The 15559-nt window shown below is 49.7% G+C and overlaps 3 protein-coding genes across 6 annotated transcripts in view; 1 reads left to right on the top strand and 2 right to left on the bottom strand.

Annotated features, from left to right (window-relative positions):
• Positions 1–101, bottom strand: part of GOLGB1 (golgin B1) — a 35987-nt gene extending 35886 nt beyond the window's left edge. For all 3 annotated transcript variants that reach the window (XM_027704853.1, XM_027704856.1, XM_027704855.1), the window contains exon 1: positions 67–101. The gene's annotated coding sequence lies outside the window, so the exon portion shown is untranslated. The remainder of the gene's footprint in view (positions 1–66) is intronic.
• A 4465-nt stretch (positions 102–4566) lies between these two features.
• Positions 4567–14997, top strand: LOC113978151 (guanylyl cyclase-activating protein 1-like). Its single transcript, XM_027704865.1, has 4 exons — positions 4567–4764; positions 10924–11073; positions 12767–12857; positions 13862–14997. Exons 1-4 carry the CDS (start codon positions 4567–4569, stop codon positions 13987–13989), a joined length of 567 nt encoding a protein of 188 aa, XP_027560666.1. The 3' UTR covers positions 13990–14997.
• On the bottom strand, positions 6717–9569 carry LOC113978150 (acrosin-like). 2 transcript variants are annotated; one of them, XM_027704864.1, is made up of 6 exons: positions 9424–9569; positions 8954–9175; positions 8500–8765; positions 7854–7987; positions 7093–7308; positions 6717–7062 (listed from the first exon to the last, which is right to left on the bottom strand). In XM_027704864.1, exons 1-6 carry the CDS (start codon positions 9525–9527, stop codon positions 6889–6891), a joined length of 1116 nt encoding a protein of 371 aa, XP_027560665.1. In that variant the 5' UTR covers positions 9528–9569; the 3' UTR covers positions 6717–6888. The 2 variants fall into 2 exon arrangements, with proteins under 2 accessions (XP_027560665.1, XP_027560664.1); XM_027704863.1 differs by having other exon boundaries at positions 6717–7308.
• Positions 14998–15559: the final 562 nt, after the last annotated feature.

Below are 15559 nucleotides of genomic sequence, written 5' to 3'. Positions count from 1 at the left end.
CACCGGGGGGACGGCACCGGGGGGACGGCACCGGGGGGACGGCACCGAAGGGAGGCACTGACTGACCTGCAGCACGGCGGGGAGGCAGCGCCGAGGGGCAGCTCGGAACCACCACCGGCCCCGCCGCCGCCACTCCGCTCCCGCCGCCACCTCAGCACCGGAACACGCCGCCGCTTCCGCCCCGCCGGGACAGCGACCAATCACCTGCGGAGCTTGAAAGATGGACGTGACCGCCAGCCAATCGCGACGGAGCAGCAGCCGCGATGCCATCGTTGTCCTGCAACATGGCACAAAGTCACCAATCCGAGGAGGCCTTGGGGCCCCGCCCAATAGCAAAGCAGCGGCCAATCAGCCGCGGGTTCCTGTCAGGGGCGGGGCCGGCCGGGGGCGGGGCCGGCCGGGGGCGGGGCCCGCCCGTTCGGTGCTGGGAGCGCCCGAGGCGGGGTCCAGTCACGGACTGGTTTGGGCGGAACAGACCTTTAAGGATCATCCGGTCCCACCCCCTGCCGTGGGCAGGGACGTGTCGCACTACGCCAGGTGTCTCCAAGCCTCGTCCAGCCTGGCCTTGGGCACTCGTGAATGTACCCAGTGCAAACCTGCCCTCGTGCACAGTTGTCCCTCGTAGGTGTAATAAGTAAGCAATAGTAAAATTTACTCGTCAAAATATATATATTGTATTTTCTGTATATTATAGCTAATGCTTGGTTGGGACTAGGGAATGGTAAGCTGCGGAATAGTTAACTCCTGTATTATTATCATAAGTTGACTGTCCTGCAAATGGCAGTTCCCAAGTTGGCAAAGATAAAGTATTTTGCTTTACTGAGCACGTATACCATATCCTGCTTCTCTAAAAATATTGTTTAAGTGTATTCATTAGAAAAGAAGAAGAGAACGAGGATCAGAGGGTCAAGGATGGAGACGATAAAGAAGGGCCAAGGAGAACATCTGGACCATCTGGACACCTTCCCATATTCAGCTCCAAGGACATTGGGCTAATTAAAGCTATTGATGGAAAGTACTGATGGAAAGTCCCTGGCAATCAAGATGGGCCTGCAACAGAACCAACCAGAACAAAGCCCGCGAACCCAAGCCCAATCAAGAGCGAACAAGTGACTATGGGAGGGGGTTGGAAAAGTATAAAAGTTGCTGTTTGTTTTTATTGGGCTTGTGGGGCTGGTGAGGAGCAGGGGTCTCCTCAGGCCACCCAGCACGCTGATTTGTTTATCTGCACTTTATAAATCTCACAATAAATTTTGCTGCTAAATTTTGATTTGGTTTATTTACCTATAACATAGGGCATTACAGCCCTCGGCAGAAAAAGATTTTTGTCTTTCTTCTAAGCTCCCTCTCCGTACGGAAAGGCTGCAGTAAGGTCTCTGTGGAGGTCTCTTCTCCAGGGGAACCCCCCCAGCTCTCCCAGCCTGGCTCCAGAGCAGAGGGGCTCCAGCCCTGGCAGCAGCTCCGGGGCCTCCTCTGGACTCTCTCCAGCAGCTCCACGTCCTTGTGCTGTTGTTCCCAGGGCTGGAGCAGCTCTGCAGGGGGGTCTCACAAGAGCAGAGCAGAGGGACAGAATCCCCCCTCCCCTGCTGCCCACACTGGTGGGGATGTGCACACTGCCAGCTCCTCTCCAGTTTTTTGTTTTCTTTGAGTCATTCTCTTCAGAACTCTCCATCCATTCATCTCCTGGTCTGCACTGGTTCCAGAGGGTGCCCCCAGCCAGGTGTAAGGCGAGAGTTCATGAAGCCTGAGCAGCCCAATTCCCTCTCCCCTGACTGTCCCCATCACATGTTGGTGTGTGCATTGGGATGCACCCGTATTCCTGCTTCTGGAACGGCCACAGGCTCTGTTCTGAGTTCACAAGGCCTCAGGACGAGGCCTGACAGACGTGTCTGAATTTTTCACACCCTTCCTGCAGCTTTGTTCACTTGGTTTCGCTGTGAGAGCAATTTCTCTAATGTCAAAATAAACTATGGCTGGTTTATTTTGCTTATTTATCTTTGTGTGGTACAGCCATGGTCCTAGATAGATAGTCATAGCAAGCAGTTATTCTAGGTAGAATATTTCCAACTCTAACACGTGTGCACATGAGTCTAAGTGGAAGGAAAGAGAAGAAAGGGAAAAAAGACAAAAAGAAGAGAGGATGAGGAAACCATTAACAAGAACATCACATTCCTCCAGTGAAGGACTCTGGATGCTGACAGCTTGCTATGACACTCCCGTCCCCCCTGCAAGCATCTGAGGGAACCACAGATCTTAATACCCAGAGGAGCAGCAGGCAGGTGAGTGTAACACCAGAAAAAGCACAGAAACAAGGCAGGTGTGTTGCAATTTTAATTTGATTATTGCTACTAGTGCAACTTTTTTCTTGTATATAAGTACTTGGCCTACATTATTTTTCTTTGCTTACTGTAATTAAATCTAGATTAATAATGACTCTTGAACTAGGCTGTTAAAATTTCTATTATACTAAAAATAAATTTTGGCTTTAAGTGTATATTTAAAGTAGTGTGGTTGATACTCTAGAGGGAAGGGATGGGGCACCCAGAAGGACCTGGACAGGGTAGAGAGAAGGGCTCGTGCCAACCTCGTGAAGTTCAACAAGGCCAAGTGCAAGGTCCTGCACCTGGACTGGGGCAATCCCAAACACAGGTACGGGCTGGGTGACGAGTGCATCCAAAGCAGTCCTGTGGAGAAGGACTTGGGGGTCTTGGCGAATGCAAAACTGAACATGGACCAGCAAAGTGTGCTCACAGCCCAGGGAGCCCCTGTATCCTGGGCTCCATCAAAAGAAACATGGCAGCAGGTCAAGGGAGGGGATTCTCCCCCTCTACCACTTGACTCTACCTGCTTCAGTGGAAGGTGCCCCTGCCCGTGGCAGGGAGTGGAATCAGATGACCTTTAAGGTCTCTTGCAACCCAAACCATTCTGTGATTCTGTGAAGATCTATCAGTGGCAAATACACACAGTGGGTGGGATTAGACATCCAGCCTACCCAGCAGCTGGCTCTCGAGGCCTGGTCTCTCCAGCTGCTGGCACATGGACATGCCAGGCACTCAAGGTGCACATCCCCACCTCGGTGGCTGGTACACGTTCCCTCGCACACACCGACACACAAACAGACATGTGCACTGTGTGTCCCTCCAGAGGCCCACAGCGTGCAGCTCTCTGTCTCCTGCACAGAGAAACACAGACAAGTGGATCTCCCTCAACCCCACACCTTCAGTCTCTCCAGCTGTTGGGCTGGACCCCTGGTCCTTCCAATAGTCAACTACTCCAGTGTTCTCACTGACAAAGACACACACGCAGCTGGTTCCCAAAACACTTCATCTATGGGCTGGCTGGGCTGGCTTGATATCACTGGTGATCATAGACTGACATAGCTCACTCAATCCAGTTGTGGGCACTCAAATCCCCCTGCACACGTGTGTCCAGAGCACAGCACTGTGCAGACAGAAAAAAAGAGGTAGAAATGTTAGAAGACAGGAAAGACTGTGCTGATCCAGCACAGGGTATGGCTGGACATTCGTACTGACCAACACCATTCTACACACAACAAACCTCTTGTATCCACCTTCCCTCCATTTTCCTGTGCTTGTTCATCCCCAAACTGCCTAGACCCATCCCTTTTCCCACCTTTCCTTCCTCCCCTAAACATCCCATTGTGAGTCCCGTGCAATAAATCCGCAGATGCTCTTCCCCTGCACCATGTTTTCCATGCCCCAGGCAGCACCCACTTGGTCTGTAAGGTACTCTGACAACTTCTCCTGTTCATTCACCATGATGGTGTCGTCTCTAGGCCCATGGGGCTGATGGCTCCCCTGTGACAGGCTTAGAAGGAGCTGGGACAGGGCCTTCATTTCTCCTACGGGGTTATTTGGTCCCCATCCTGTGGTTGTCTCTCTTTGTTCCTACTGCTTTGTGCAGATGAGCCTTTCTTGGGTTGACTGCAGGTCTGTGGTGATTCTGGGATTAACCAGGCTAGGGCATTACTGGGATTCCCCCACCTGCCACTGTTCCTCTGTGTCACTTTGTGTGTGTGGAGGTGAGGTTTTCCCCGTATGGCCTCACTCTTGTACTGGGCCACTTCTGTAGCACCTTCTGGTCCTACTCACCCAGTTATTCAACATGTCTGTTTGAGAAAACAGACTATCAAATCCAGTTAGAGGAGTAGATCCTTACTTAACCTCACATCCCACGTCTCATAGCCATTTCCTCTTATCTTCATGTATAATTATATCAAGGTTAAAACCAGGGTAGTCTCCCAAACCAGTATAGCTCCCGATGCCAGTGTCTGATTAACCTTCTCACCCTTTCTGGTTTAGCTCCTGAAATAGCAGTGATTTACTAGATTATCTTGCATCCATTCTAAGAAGACTGTTTGTATCATTGAAACTTTCTGATTTGTAGCCCAGCCTCTAAGAGGATTAATGTTTATAATTGGCTTGCAGAAAGTTCGATCCCTCCCATAACTGTTGAACGTGGGCAGGAGCAGACAGGCAGTGCTGGGAGAGCCACGGGAGGAAGAGCATCACTCCCGTAGCATCATCCTTCTGACCACAGACACTCATGGGAAACAACAGCAGCTCCACAGTGGATGACCTCCAGGCTGTTGAGATCCACCACTGGTACAAGAAGTTCATGACGGAGTGTCCTTCTGGCCAGCTGACAGAGCATGAATTCAAGCAGTTCTTTGGGCTTCGAGGGCTCGATCCAGAGGCCAATAGGTACATTGAGCAGATGTTCCGCACGTTTGATATGAACAAGGTGAGTTCTCCAGCAAGGAATTAACTGGCTCGTGCTGCTTGAAAGTGAACCAACTCCTGCACTTTTAGAGTCCTCTCTTCTCTCTCAGAAACACTGGTGTGGAAAGCTGCTGAGGGATGCTAATGTAAAGTAGCTAAATGCAAGGAGCAAATGAATGTGCATAGATAATGACATAGATAACATAACCATAGGTAATAATACCTGATTAGTACCTACCTTTTGCAAGGTCATCTTTGAATTTTGAGAATTTCTTACTGCGTGTTATTTGACTTGGCCTTGTTTGACTATCAAAGTGCTGATTTCATTATACTTTTTCTTACATGTTCTTATCATTCTAAAATATATCTGTATGAGACTGTAGAGACCACAGGAATCAGACAGAATAGAAGTCATTATAGCATTGACAGAGGAGTAATTTCCAGGCTTTTGGCAGCCCAAAGGAGCAGTGCCTGGGCAGACACCCTCTGTGTCTCTCCTGGGTACCGGCTGTGCCACGTGGAACAGGAGTGAGGGGTGGGGAGTGTTCCTCTCTGGGATAGCTGACCACTGGTAACAAGCAGTAGCCCCCATAATTCCTTTAAGCATGCAATGGCCCTCACTTTTGCGTGCTTTTTATCCATATATACCTCAGCCTATGCTTGCAGGCCTGTAATCTCAATAACAAAGAAATTTGTCTTTGGGAAAATTCAGCTTTGCTCTCTGCTCCACGGTTCTGGAATGGAGTCAAGGAGGATCCAGTCACGAGGCATGTGAACCAGGTGGGAAATCACGGGGTCGGTCTTGAAGAAGGAAAGCCCAGGCACTGAGCAAAGAATGTTAGTTTGGACATGTGAGACAGCATGAGGAGTTAAGGAATGCTAAGGAATATTACAAAATTAAAGAGAGGAGCAGCCAGGCTCCATTAGGGTAGCTGAGGTCTTGTGGTGGGCGTAATGACTGGAAATGACTACAAAGAATATCCTTTCTCATCCCAAAGTCCTCTGTGCCCAGGATAGTGATTGTGATAAGAAGCAGTTTCATAAAAAAAAGTAAAATCTTTACAGATTTTGCACAAGTCTTTCTTTCACTTTACCTCTCTTATTTCTTTAAATCTTTAAGCACATTAAAATTTGTTCAAGGATGTTGTGCATTGCAGAGTTCTCCTGTGAGCCCTGCATTATGTGGTAAACAATGTTTTAAGACTCTTGGTCAGAAAAGATAAAAAGCTATCATCTAAATAAAGTGCTAGTGATCTCAAGAGGAATGAAGACAGAGCGTGGCAGCGAGTGGAGATGGACCTACATCAGTCAGTTAACCTTAGCCTGTTATTAGTTAGTCATTTAATCTAAGCTCCTTTAGCTTTCTTTATGAACAAGAGCACCCAGAGGAAGATCCACCCTGTGGTAATACAGACATGATGGATAGAATCATCTGCTCTCTGGACCTTCAGATTCTGAGAACTGTGCTGAGGACAAAGAGGATAAATTTTCAATAGACTGAATTTATAAATTGCAACCATAGAATTATAGAACAGTTTGGGTTGGAAGGGACCTTAAAGATCATCTCATTCCAACCTCCCTGCCATAGGCAGGGACATTTTCCACTAGCCCAGGTTGCTCCAAGCCCCATCCAACCTGGCCTTGGACACTTCCAGGGATGGGGCAGCTACAACTTCTCCGGGCAACATGTGCCAGGGCCATCCCCCTCACCGAGTAACAACTCCTTCCCAAAATGTATTCCAAATCTCCCCTCTGTTAGATTAAAAACATTCCTTCTTGTTCTATCATGACCTGCTCATGTAAAAAGCCATTCTCCCCCTTTATTAAACTCCTCTTAGGCCCTGGAAGGGGCACTGAGATCTCCCTGGAGCCTCCTCCAGGCTGAAGAACGAATGTGAACAGCCCAGCAGACTGACAGACAGAGCAGGGACCTTTCCCAGCCCGTGGGTGCACTGAGCAGGGCTGAAAACACAGTTAATGAGGAACACAGAAACTTTATTTCAGCCCCTCGGTCACGTCAGCATCGCTGTGGGTGCAGCGGAGCAGCGTGGGCAGGACAGAGCAGCCTCTGGCCCCAAGGCCACCTGTGGCCCAGCAGGAAATGGCCGTGGTCCACTGTAGCCCTGGATCCCGCTCATCCCGCTGCTCAAGCCTTTTTGTCCTTCAGGAAGCGCAGGAATTCCTGCAGCAGGTTCAGGAATTGCACCAGGATCAGCAGTGGGAATGCCGTGGGCATTGACGAGGCCGAGGAGGTCGGTGCCGGTCTCTGGCTGTGCTGGGGGATCGAGCTGATGTCTGGCTCTGGCCTCAGATGCTGCTCAGGGGTCAGGCTGATGTCTGGCTCTGTCACGGGGGTCAAGGTGACGGCTGGCTCTGGTTCTGGACCGGCTCTTTCTGCTGGGCTCAGGCCCGTCTGGAGCAGGATCCAGTTGTGGAAGTGCTGAGTGGAGGTGTAGATCCCGGGGTGCCTGGCTTTGTCACAGCCTCTTCCCCAGCTGCTCAGCCCCACCAGCCAGAAGTAGTCAGCTCTGTTGTCCTTGCAGACCAGGGGACCCCCGCTGTCCCCCTGTGGCAGGAGAGAGGGTTCAGGGTTTGTGGGGGGCTCCTCTCTGCCAGCCCCTGCCAGAGCCCCATTCCCAGCACGGGAAGGCTCTGCCTGGGGGCTGGAGCCTCCAGAGCCTCGGCTGGGAGCAGGCTGGGGGCTGTCCCAACTCTGCACAGTGGTCCCAGATGTGCAGAGGATGGATGATCCAGGGTCACATCTGCAGCTCGGGGCTGCCAGGAGCACTGGATGGGCTCTGTGGGCAGAGCCAGGCCCTGGGGACAAGGGGACATGGGGCAGGGACCCGTGGATGGGGAAGGGGAGGGCAGCCCTGGGATAGGGGACATGGGACAGGGCAGCCCTGGGATAGGGGATGTGGGACAGGGCAGCCCTGGGATAGGGGACATGGGACAGGGCAGCCCTGGGATAGGGGATGTGGGACAGGGCAGCCCTGGCAGCGGTGGGGACCTGGGGCTGGGAGGTCTCCAGGCCAGGCCCAGCCCGTGGCATGTTTGGGGTCAGGGGGTCCCTGTGCTGAGGGGGCTGAGGGACTGGTGCCACGCTCCCACCTGGCAGGTGTCGATGCCGCCCTGCGGGTACCCAGCACACAGGTTTTCGGGGTGCACGGCCCCCCCGTACCAGCGGCTGCTGTTGCAGAGCTGTGGGTCCATGAGGTGGACCTTGGCTTCCTGCAGCGCCACATCTGGTCCAGGAGTTGTAGGAACAGACAGGAATGAGCCTCCAGACGAGGGCTAATGAGCCTCCAGCAGCTCATTCCACAGTACCCATCCCCTCCCCTGCCTGGGGGTGAACCCCTTCCCCAGAACTGGCTTTGCCCCTGGAGCGACATTGTCCCGCTGTGTCCCTGCTGTTGGCTCTGGAGAAGGGGCCAGGCCCATCTCTCCAGAGTCTTCAGGGAGTCACAGAATGGTTTGGGCAGAAGGTTCCTCAAAGCTCATCCAGTGCCACCCCCCACTCTGGGCAGGGACCCCTTCCCCCAGCCCAGGCTGCTCCGAGACCTGGCCCTGCTGATGTCCTGCAGCCACAGCTGGACTGTGGCTGTGCCCAGCCCATGTCCCCGGGGTGCCCAGCCCATGTCCCTGGGGTGCCCAGCCCATGTCCCTGGGGTGCCCAGCCCATGTCTCTGGGGTGCCCAGCCCATGTCCCTGGGGTGCCCATCTCACCCTCAGGGCACACGTCCTTGTAGGGCCTCACCTCCTGGTGTGGCGAAACTCCATCCGGCGATGTAGCAGGATTTGAGCTCCGAGACCCTCACCGAGGTGTCGGGCACACAGCCCAGCTGGATGTAGTCGCTGCACTCCACGGGCTGGTCCAGCTCCAGCAGGGCAATGTCGTTCCTTGCCGTGGCAGCCACGTAGTGCTGGTGCACCAGGATCCTCTGGATGTGCCTCACCTCGGCCTCGGGGCCGGGCTGAGTCAGATCCGTGGCCCCCATCACCACGTCCCACCGGTAGACGTCCCTGGGGAGGAGGTGGAGAGAGGGGTGAGAGGAAGCAGAGCCACAGACTGTGGCAGCTTCCCAACCTTCTGCTTCCCAAGGGAGAGAGGGAAGCAGAGAGGAAAGAGCCGGGACGGGAGCAGCACGTGGTGCTGTGACCTGGGCACCTGCCCGAGCTGTGGGGACACCCCTGTCCCTGCCCCTCCTTACCCGGCCCTGAGGAAGCAGTGGGCGACCGTGAGGACCCACCGGGAGCTGAGGAGGACCCCCGAGCACATGTGCCACGTGCCATTCTCCCAGGTGGCCTGGATGCTGACGATGCCGGGCCAGGCCCCCGGCTGGACCCCGGTGCCACCCACGACGCGGGACGTGCCGTCGGCAGAAGCCATCGAGTTGTGGTCGGAAGCCATGGGCCGGAGCCCGCAGGTCCCTCTGGAAGCACAAAGCCATCACTGCCCTGCTCATTGCACCTCCCTGCTTGGTGCTGAGGGGCAGCAGGGCCAGGGACCCCCAAGGGCACATCTGTGCCCCTGGATCTACTGGAGCCCTGCAGATGAGCTGTGCCAGCACGTGGGTGCTGGCCAGGGACTGAGGCTTCTCCATGGGGACCAGGACACTGGGGTGTGGCTGTGGGGAACAAACAGGGCCCCTGCGTGGAACCCCTAAATGGGGCCACTGACCTGCAGGTGTCCCAGTTGCCACCCACGGGCCCGGCCAGGGCCAGCAGGACCAGGAGCCACAGCCAAGCCATCGGTGCCAGCGCACGTGGCAGTGCCAGGACCATGGGTCACCTCCAGCACAGCCCCCAGCGTTGTGCCCACAGCACCCACAGTGCCCCTGGCCTGGGGCTGATGTCACAGAGGGGCCCCTTCCGTGTGCTGGGCACGGCAGGGAGGGACAGCACCGAGTCACAGAGCCAGGGAATGGTTTGGGTGGGAAGGGACTTTAACAACCATCCAGTGCCACCCCTGCCACGGGCAGGGACACCTTCCACTGGCCCAGGTTGCTCCAAGCCCCATCCAGCCTGGCCTTGGACACTTCCAGGGATCCGGGGGCAGCCACAGCTTCTCTGGGCAACCTGTGCCAGGGCCTCCCCACCCTCCCAGCCAGGAATTCCTTCCTAACATCTAATCTGAACTTGCCCTCCTCCTGCTTAAGGCCATTTCCCCCTTGTCCTGTCACTACATGCTCTTGTCCAAAGTTCTTCTCCAGCCTTCTTTCAAGCCCCCCTTCGATAGTGGAAGGGGCTCTAAGTTCTCCATGGAGTCTTCTCCATGCTGACCAGCCCCAACTCTCTCAGCCTGTCATGCCCTTGTTCCCACCCTGAGTGAATATTTTAAATGTGAGCCTTGCTGTAAAACAGTGGTGCACTGCTAGTTCACTACATTCTCCTTTTACCTATGTTTATTTACATCCATTCCAGAAAGGCATCTGACTTTATTCCAATATCTCAATAAATGAAAGTTTCATTTTTTTGCTGTAATTTGTTGAAGTAGTTATTTGGAATCTTTGATGGAGATAAGTGTATTTGTAGTTTGTTTTTAACCACTTCAAATTTTAGTGTTAGATCTAAGGCTTACAAACCTTTACTGTCTGGCATTTTTCCTTACAGAAGAAACAAGGGCTTTTTGAGTTTCTTTGTAGAATCAAGAAATGGAGTGTTAAAAACCTAAATACAGACCATTTTTCCACTGATCAAATCATATTGTATGTATTTTAAAAAACATCCTTAATCATTTTATTTCCCAGAGGATGGAGAAGAGCTCTGTGGCTTAGTGCAATAGCGTGGTTTCCCACAAAGGCAGAGCAGTACAGGAGACTTGCAGCCGGGGCTCAGTGTTCTCTCCCAGCAGGCCTAAGGCAGTCAGTCAGCTTTAGTGGACAGGGAGGGGTTTGTTCACACTGGCCATGAGGAGTGGCAGGTTCCTCCACTGCAGGTGGTGAGAAGAGAGGAGCCTGGACATGCAATAGATCATAACTTTAGGAATCCAGGCATTTAGTGGCCAGAGGAATTGAATATGTGTGTGTGCACTAAAGCTTTTTCCTGAGTCCAAGTCTGTGTGCCATTTGTTTGCCTTTCTCTTTCAGTTGTGAACTCAAGGAGCAAAAGGTAAAACAGTTCCAGAGCTGTAACTCCCTCAGTTTATTCCTGTCACAGTTCAGGTTTTGTTTTCTCCCAGGATGGGTATATTGACTTCATGGAATATGTGGCTGCCCTCAGCCTTGTTCTCCGGGGGAAGATGGAGCAGAAGTTGCGCTGGTATTTCAAGCTCTATGATGTAGATGGCAACGGCTGCATCGATCGACACGAACTGCTCAACATTATTAAGGTGAATCTCTAGGGGGCTGTGTTCTTTCCTCTTTCCTTAAAGATAAAATCACACAAGTAACACTTTTCTGTTCCCCATATGGATCATCATGGGTGAGATCTTTAACATCATTCTTTCTTCGAGCAGAATTCCCCACCATCCCATAATGCAATAAGCAGCCTTGACAGACTCTACCACCACAGCAGATGTTACAGCATAACTAAGCATAAAATTGTTTTAGCTGCCTAGCACCTAAATTGCACTTTCCAAGGTTTCAGACTCCAGCTGTCAGTTGCCATCTCTGCAATGTGTCCTTCATATGTCCTTTTACCCATGAGAAGTCAGAGAGTTACTCCCAGTTTGTTTTTTGGAACCAGCTCCTAAATATCAATGCAAAAAACCATATCTGACACTGGCAAACAACTTGAAGAAGAATGATTGTGAATGGAAAGGATTGTATACAAACAGCTGCTCTGAACAGAGCACTACTGGCATTAAGATCACTATGAATACCTCAGAATTAATTATGCTGCAAGTTCAGATTATTTTGTAGACAGTGAGAAATTACCAAGATGCAGGAAAGATTCAAATAAATTACAGACCCCAAATAAATTACATTTCTGAATATGAAAGGTCAGGAAATTGATTTGATAAAGATTTGAAGGCTAAGCTGTCCACAAATAAAAGCACCAAGATGTTAGTAATGCATTCTCATCTGGATATGCCTTTTAGTGCTGGGTATCAAAGAGACCAAACCAAAATCAGTGACTAATAATATACAGCCTCCTAGTAATAGCTTGCAATAGAAATACTCAGACATTACAGCCAAGCCACAGATAGCAATAGTTAACATAGAGCTCCTAAGAAACAAGTCCCATAGGCAACAATTGGTGGCAAACAATTTATTGCCCTTTGAATTTTGTGGGTGTAGTTCAGTGTCTTTTTTGGCAGCCTTAGGAAGTTGCTGAGGTGATTCTTAATTTTAGTAAAATAGCATTTGAAAAAGAATGAAGAAAATTATCAAATATCAAACTTAGAAAATGAATAGTCTTAGAAATCAGTATAAAGGCTCTGGAATCACATATTTTATTGACATCCTTAAACAAACAAGATGATTAGGCATGGAAAGCAAAGAGAACTGTGTTCTATGTAGTTACAAAATAAGAAGAATTGTAGTAAACAGTAGTGGATAATGCTTTACCTTTCTCAATCCAAAAATTAATTTTTAATGAGCTTTCAGGAGAAACCAGACACACAGGAAGCAGTATATAAATGGAAATTGGGAAAGCAAGAGTAGAAATAAATGACCACAGCACAACAAAGGAATTTCATAATGTCAAATGCAGAGGGCGTTTGACAGTGTCACTGGTGGGCCACAGGGTCACCAACTGGGCCAGAGGGGATCAATCAGGTGGATCCTGATTCTGCCATTCCTGTAGTACCTAAACTGCACCTAAGCAGAGTTAGGGTGATCCTCTGGGTTTTGCTGCTCATTCTATGCTCCAGAACCATCCTCCCTTTGCACCATTAAGTGCCAGCCATAGGGCCTGATGATTTGTGTTGTGTTTTCCTATGATTCTGGTTCATTTGTACAGGGAAAGTGCCAGGCATGACTGTCTTATTCTGAATCTATGCTGACCTGCTGCAGTGGAATCATCACTCTGTCATTCCTGGAGCTACAAGGCAGACTCTTATTCTTGCTCTTTCATTTTAGGCTATTCGAGCTATTAATGGTGGTGACCATGAAACCAGTGCAGAAGAGTTCACCAACCGAGTCTTTGACAGGATTGATGTGAATGGAGATGGTAAGATTCCTGCCTTTGTCATCCAGCTCAGATAGTCTCTGTTCTACAGAGAAGCATCCATGTCTTCCTTTCTTGATCGAACTTTATGCCTCTTCATTTCATATTTTCTTTTTGTATGCATTCTCAGCCAGTAATCCATTCTCCATTAATCAAAAGGCATTTTTCTCCTTGCATCACACATGATCAATATGTCCAGATTTGTTCCCTGTACTGAGTGTCATCTGTGTTCTGTTCACATGAGTTTGGTACCAGGGTTTTGGAGTGGTGTTTTGTTTTGTTTTGTTTCCTTTTTATATGTTGCTGTGTAGCTTATGCCAGTTAGAAGTGGGAAATATTAACAAATGGCCCCAGCTGTTCCTACATATTTCAGCAGGGAAAGGAAGAACTGGAATTTCATGTTGAAGTTCAGAGTTTCTTCACTGGGTCTGTTGCAGGCAGTACAGCAATCCCATGAGGTGCTCAGTCAAAAGGTGATCAACACCACTGTAGTCACTATATGTCCCTGAGAGGTGTTTCTTTCTTTGCTACTTCAGGTACTTATAACCTCCTAACAGGCTCTTTTGTTATTCTAGAATAACTCTGCTGAGCTGCTTCCCTGCACAAGGGCTTTTGGGCCTAGGACAGAAAATATATTCCAGTCCATCATAGCCTCCTTCTATCACTTCCTTTATCCATGAAACCCAGCAAGTATAGGACAGGTTATGACTATGACAGGTTGGGCCAAAAAGGAGGTGGATAATCCAGCCTTATTTATAGGATGCTATGATCCCACTCCTTAGCCACACACTTCTACTGTTCTTTCTTATGTATCCCTTCCTTTCTATGGCAAAAAAGGAAGCTGGTGTTGCCTGGACACCAGGGAAGTTTCATAAAAGTTAAGACTCTCAGAGGCCTCAGTGCTTTCGAACAGTGCCTGTGTAGTAAGTGGTGTCTAGGGTTAGATTACTGTACTCCTTTTCCTGTCAAATGTGGATTCTGATGCCTTTTGTTTGTGTCTGACATAGGTGAACTTTCTCTGGATGAATTTGTGGAGGGAGCAAGGAAAGACGAGGAGTTCATGCAGGTTATGATGAAAAGTTTGGACCTGTCTCACATTGTGGCCATGATCAACAACCGTCGGCACAGTATATAAATCAAGCTGGGAGCAAATGCTGTGCCTAGAGACAGAAGGGTATAGAAACACAAGGAAGGAGAGACACCATTTTTTAAAACAAAATTTCCATAAACATGAATATGGAAGTAGGAACAGAAAGACACCGTTAAATTTTTATCTGAGTGCATGTTCCTGTACAAATACTGAAGTTCAGCCACATAAATGCAGGACAGGTTCAGAAAACTGGATCTGCGTGTCAGTATTTGACTTGACTTCCTAAAATTTAAAGACCAAATTTCAGGGCACAAGTTTCCTCCTTATTCTGTGTCCCAGATTGTCACTTTGCAATGGACTGAAAGTGATGCCAAGTTTGTGAAGAACACTGGCAGAACTGGATGATGGAGTGTGGAGAATTTCTGACATGTACGAAAGAAGAGCTTCAAACTGTTATCAACATAGAGAACTGTCAAAAGAATGTAACTTGTGCTGCTCTTGTCATGACATTGGTTCATAAACAGCAGCATGGTTGTCCATACCAGATGTGCTTCTATTTGGTAGTCTCTACAGGAGTAGTTTTAGTCATAAGATCACAGGAACTGGAAGAAAAACCAGTCTGACAGTGACAAGTCTGTCCCCAGCTGCACTGTCAGTAATGCAGATGTTTGAGCTTTCTGTGATCAAAGAACTCTACCAAACAAGTCAACAGTCTGGAGCAGCTTCTGTAACCAGAGAAAATATGCTGCTCAGTTTCTCAAAGCATTACTTGAGAGATCAAATCTTTTATACACTTGTTGCCCTGCTTATTCTCTTCTCATACAACTGAATCCCTGGAAGTGTTCAAGGCCAGGCTGAACAGGGCTTGGAGCAACCTGAACTAGTGAGTGGCATCCCTGCCAATGGCATAGGGTTGGAACTAGATGATCTTTGAGGTCCCTTCCAACCCAAACCATCCTGTGACTCTATGATAAATGAAGTATGTGAAGATGATCTTGTTGCTTCACATGTTCTTCATTGGTCTTTCACTTTGTTCTTGAGGAGACAACTTAATCAAAAGAAACACCTGCTGTTCATGTGAACGCCAGAGTGAAGTTAATACAGGATGGGAAGAGTGATGTAGAAACTCAGCAAAGTGTCTTGTTCATTGACATTAGATAAGGTCATGATCAGAAGCTCCTTTGACTTCAGAGAGGGAACCAGAAGGAAAGAAGAATGCAGGAAAAGTTCAGCTGAGTGCCTATGCCATAGCTGGCATGTTTTTCCTGTGCAGGAGGAAGAACTTGCAGACTTTGGACTGGACTTATTCTTGCTCATATTTAAGCTTCTGTGATGTTCATATGTGTGTTGGGTTTGCGTGGCCACGTTTTGGCTGCGGGGGGTGGTGGTGGTGGGGTGGGCACCTACAGGAGTGATTTCTGTGAGAAGCTGCCAGAAGTTTCCTCCTTGTCCAGCAGAACCAATGCCAGCTGTCTCCAGGATGGACCCACCGCTGGCCAAGGCTGAGCCCAGCAGAGATGGCAGTGACACCCTGGGGATAAGGTATTTAAGAAGGAAAAAAGTTATTGTGCAGAAGCAATTGCAGCCACAGGAGAGAGGAATGAGAATATGTGAG

Source organism: Neopelma chrysocephalum, unplaced genomic scaffold (genome assembly GCF_003984885.1).
Source record: "Neopelma chrysocephalum unplaced genomic scaffold, ASM398488v2 Primary Assembly neopelma1_293, whole genome shotgun sequence".
In the NCBI taxonomy this organism is placed as follows: Eukaryota; Metazoa; Chordata; class Aves; order Passeriformes; family Pipridae; genus Neopelma; species Neopelma chrysocephalum.
The sequence above is the reverse complement of the archived record's forward strand: the minus strand, read 5'-3'. Positions and strand labels throughout refer to the sequence as shown.

Excerpts from the sequence above, each read along its gene's own strand:
- LOC113978151 (XM_027704865.1), top strand. The coding sequence starts at position 4,567 with ATGGGAAACAACAGCAGCTCCACAGTGGATGACCTCCAGGCTGTTGAG. Across the intron at positions 4,765-10,923 it reads GCACGTTTGATATGAACAAG|GATGGGTATATTGACTTCAT; the intron begins GTGAGTTCTCCA and ends GTTTTCTCCCAG. Across the intron at positions 12,858-13,861 it reads GATTGATGTGAATGGAGATG|GTGAACTTTCTCTGGATGAA; the intron begins GTAAGATTCCTG and ends TGTCTGACATAG.
- LOC113978150 (XM_027704863.1), bottom strand. The coding sequence starts at position 9,527 with ATGGTCCTGGCACTGCCACGTGCGCTGGCACCGATGGCTTGGCTGTGG. Across the intron at positions 7,988-8,499 it reads GAGTTTCGCCACACCAGGAG|ATGTGGCGCTGCAGGAAGCC; the intron begins GTGAGGCCCTAC and ends CTCCTGGACCAG. Across the intron at positions 7,309-7,853 it reads GCGGCATCGACACCTGCCAG|GGGGACAGCGGGGGTCCCCT; the intron begins GTGGGAGCGTGG and ends CTCCTGCCACAG.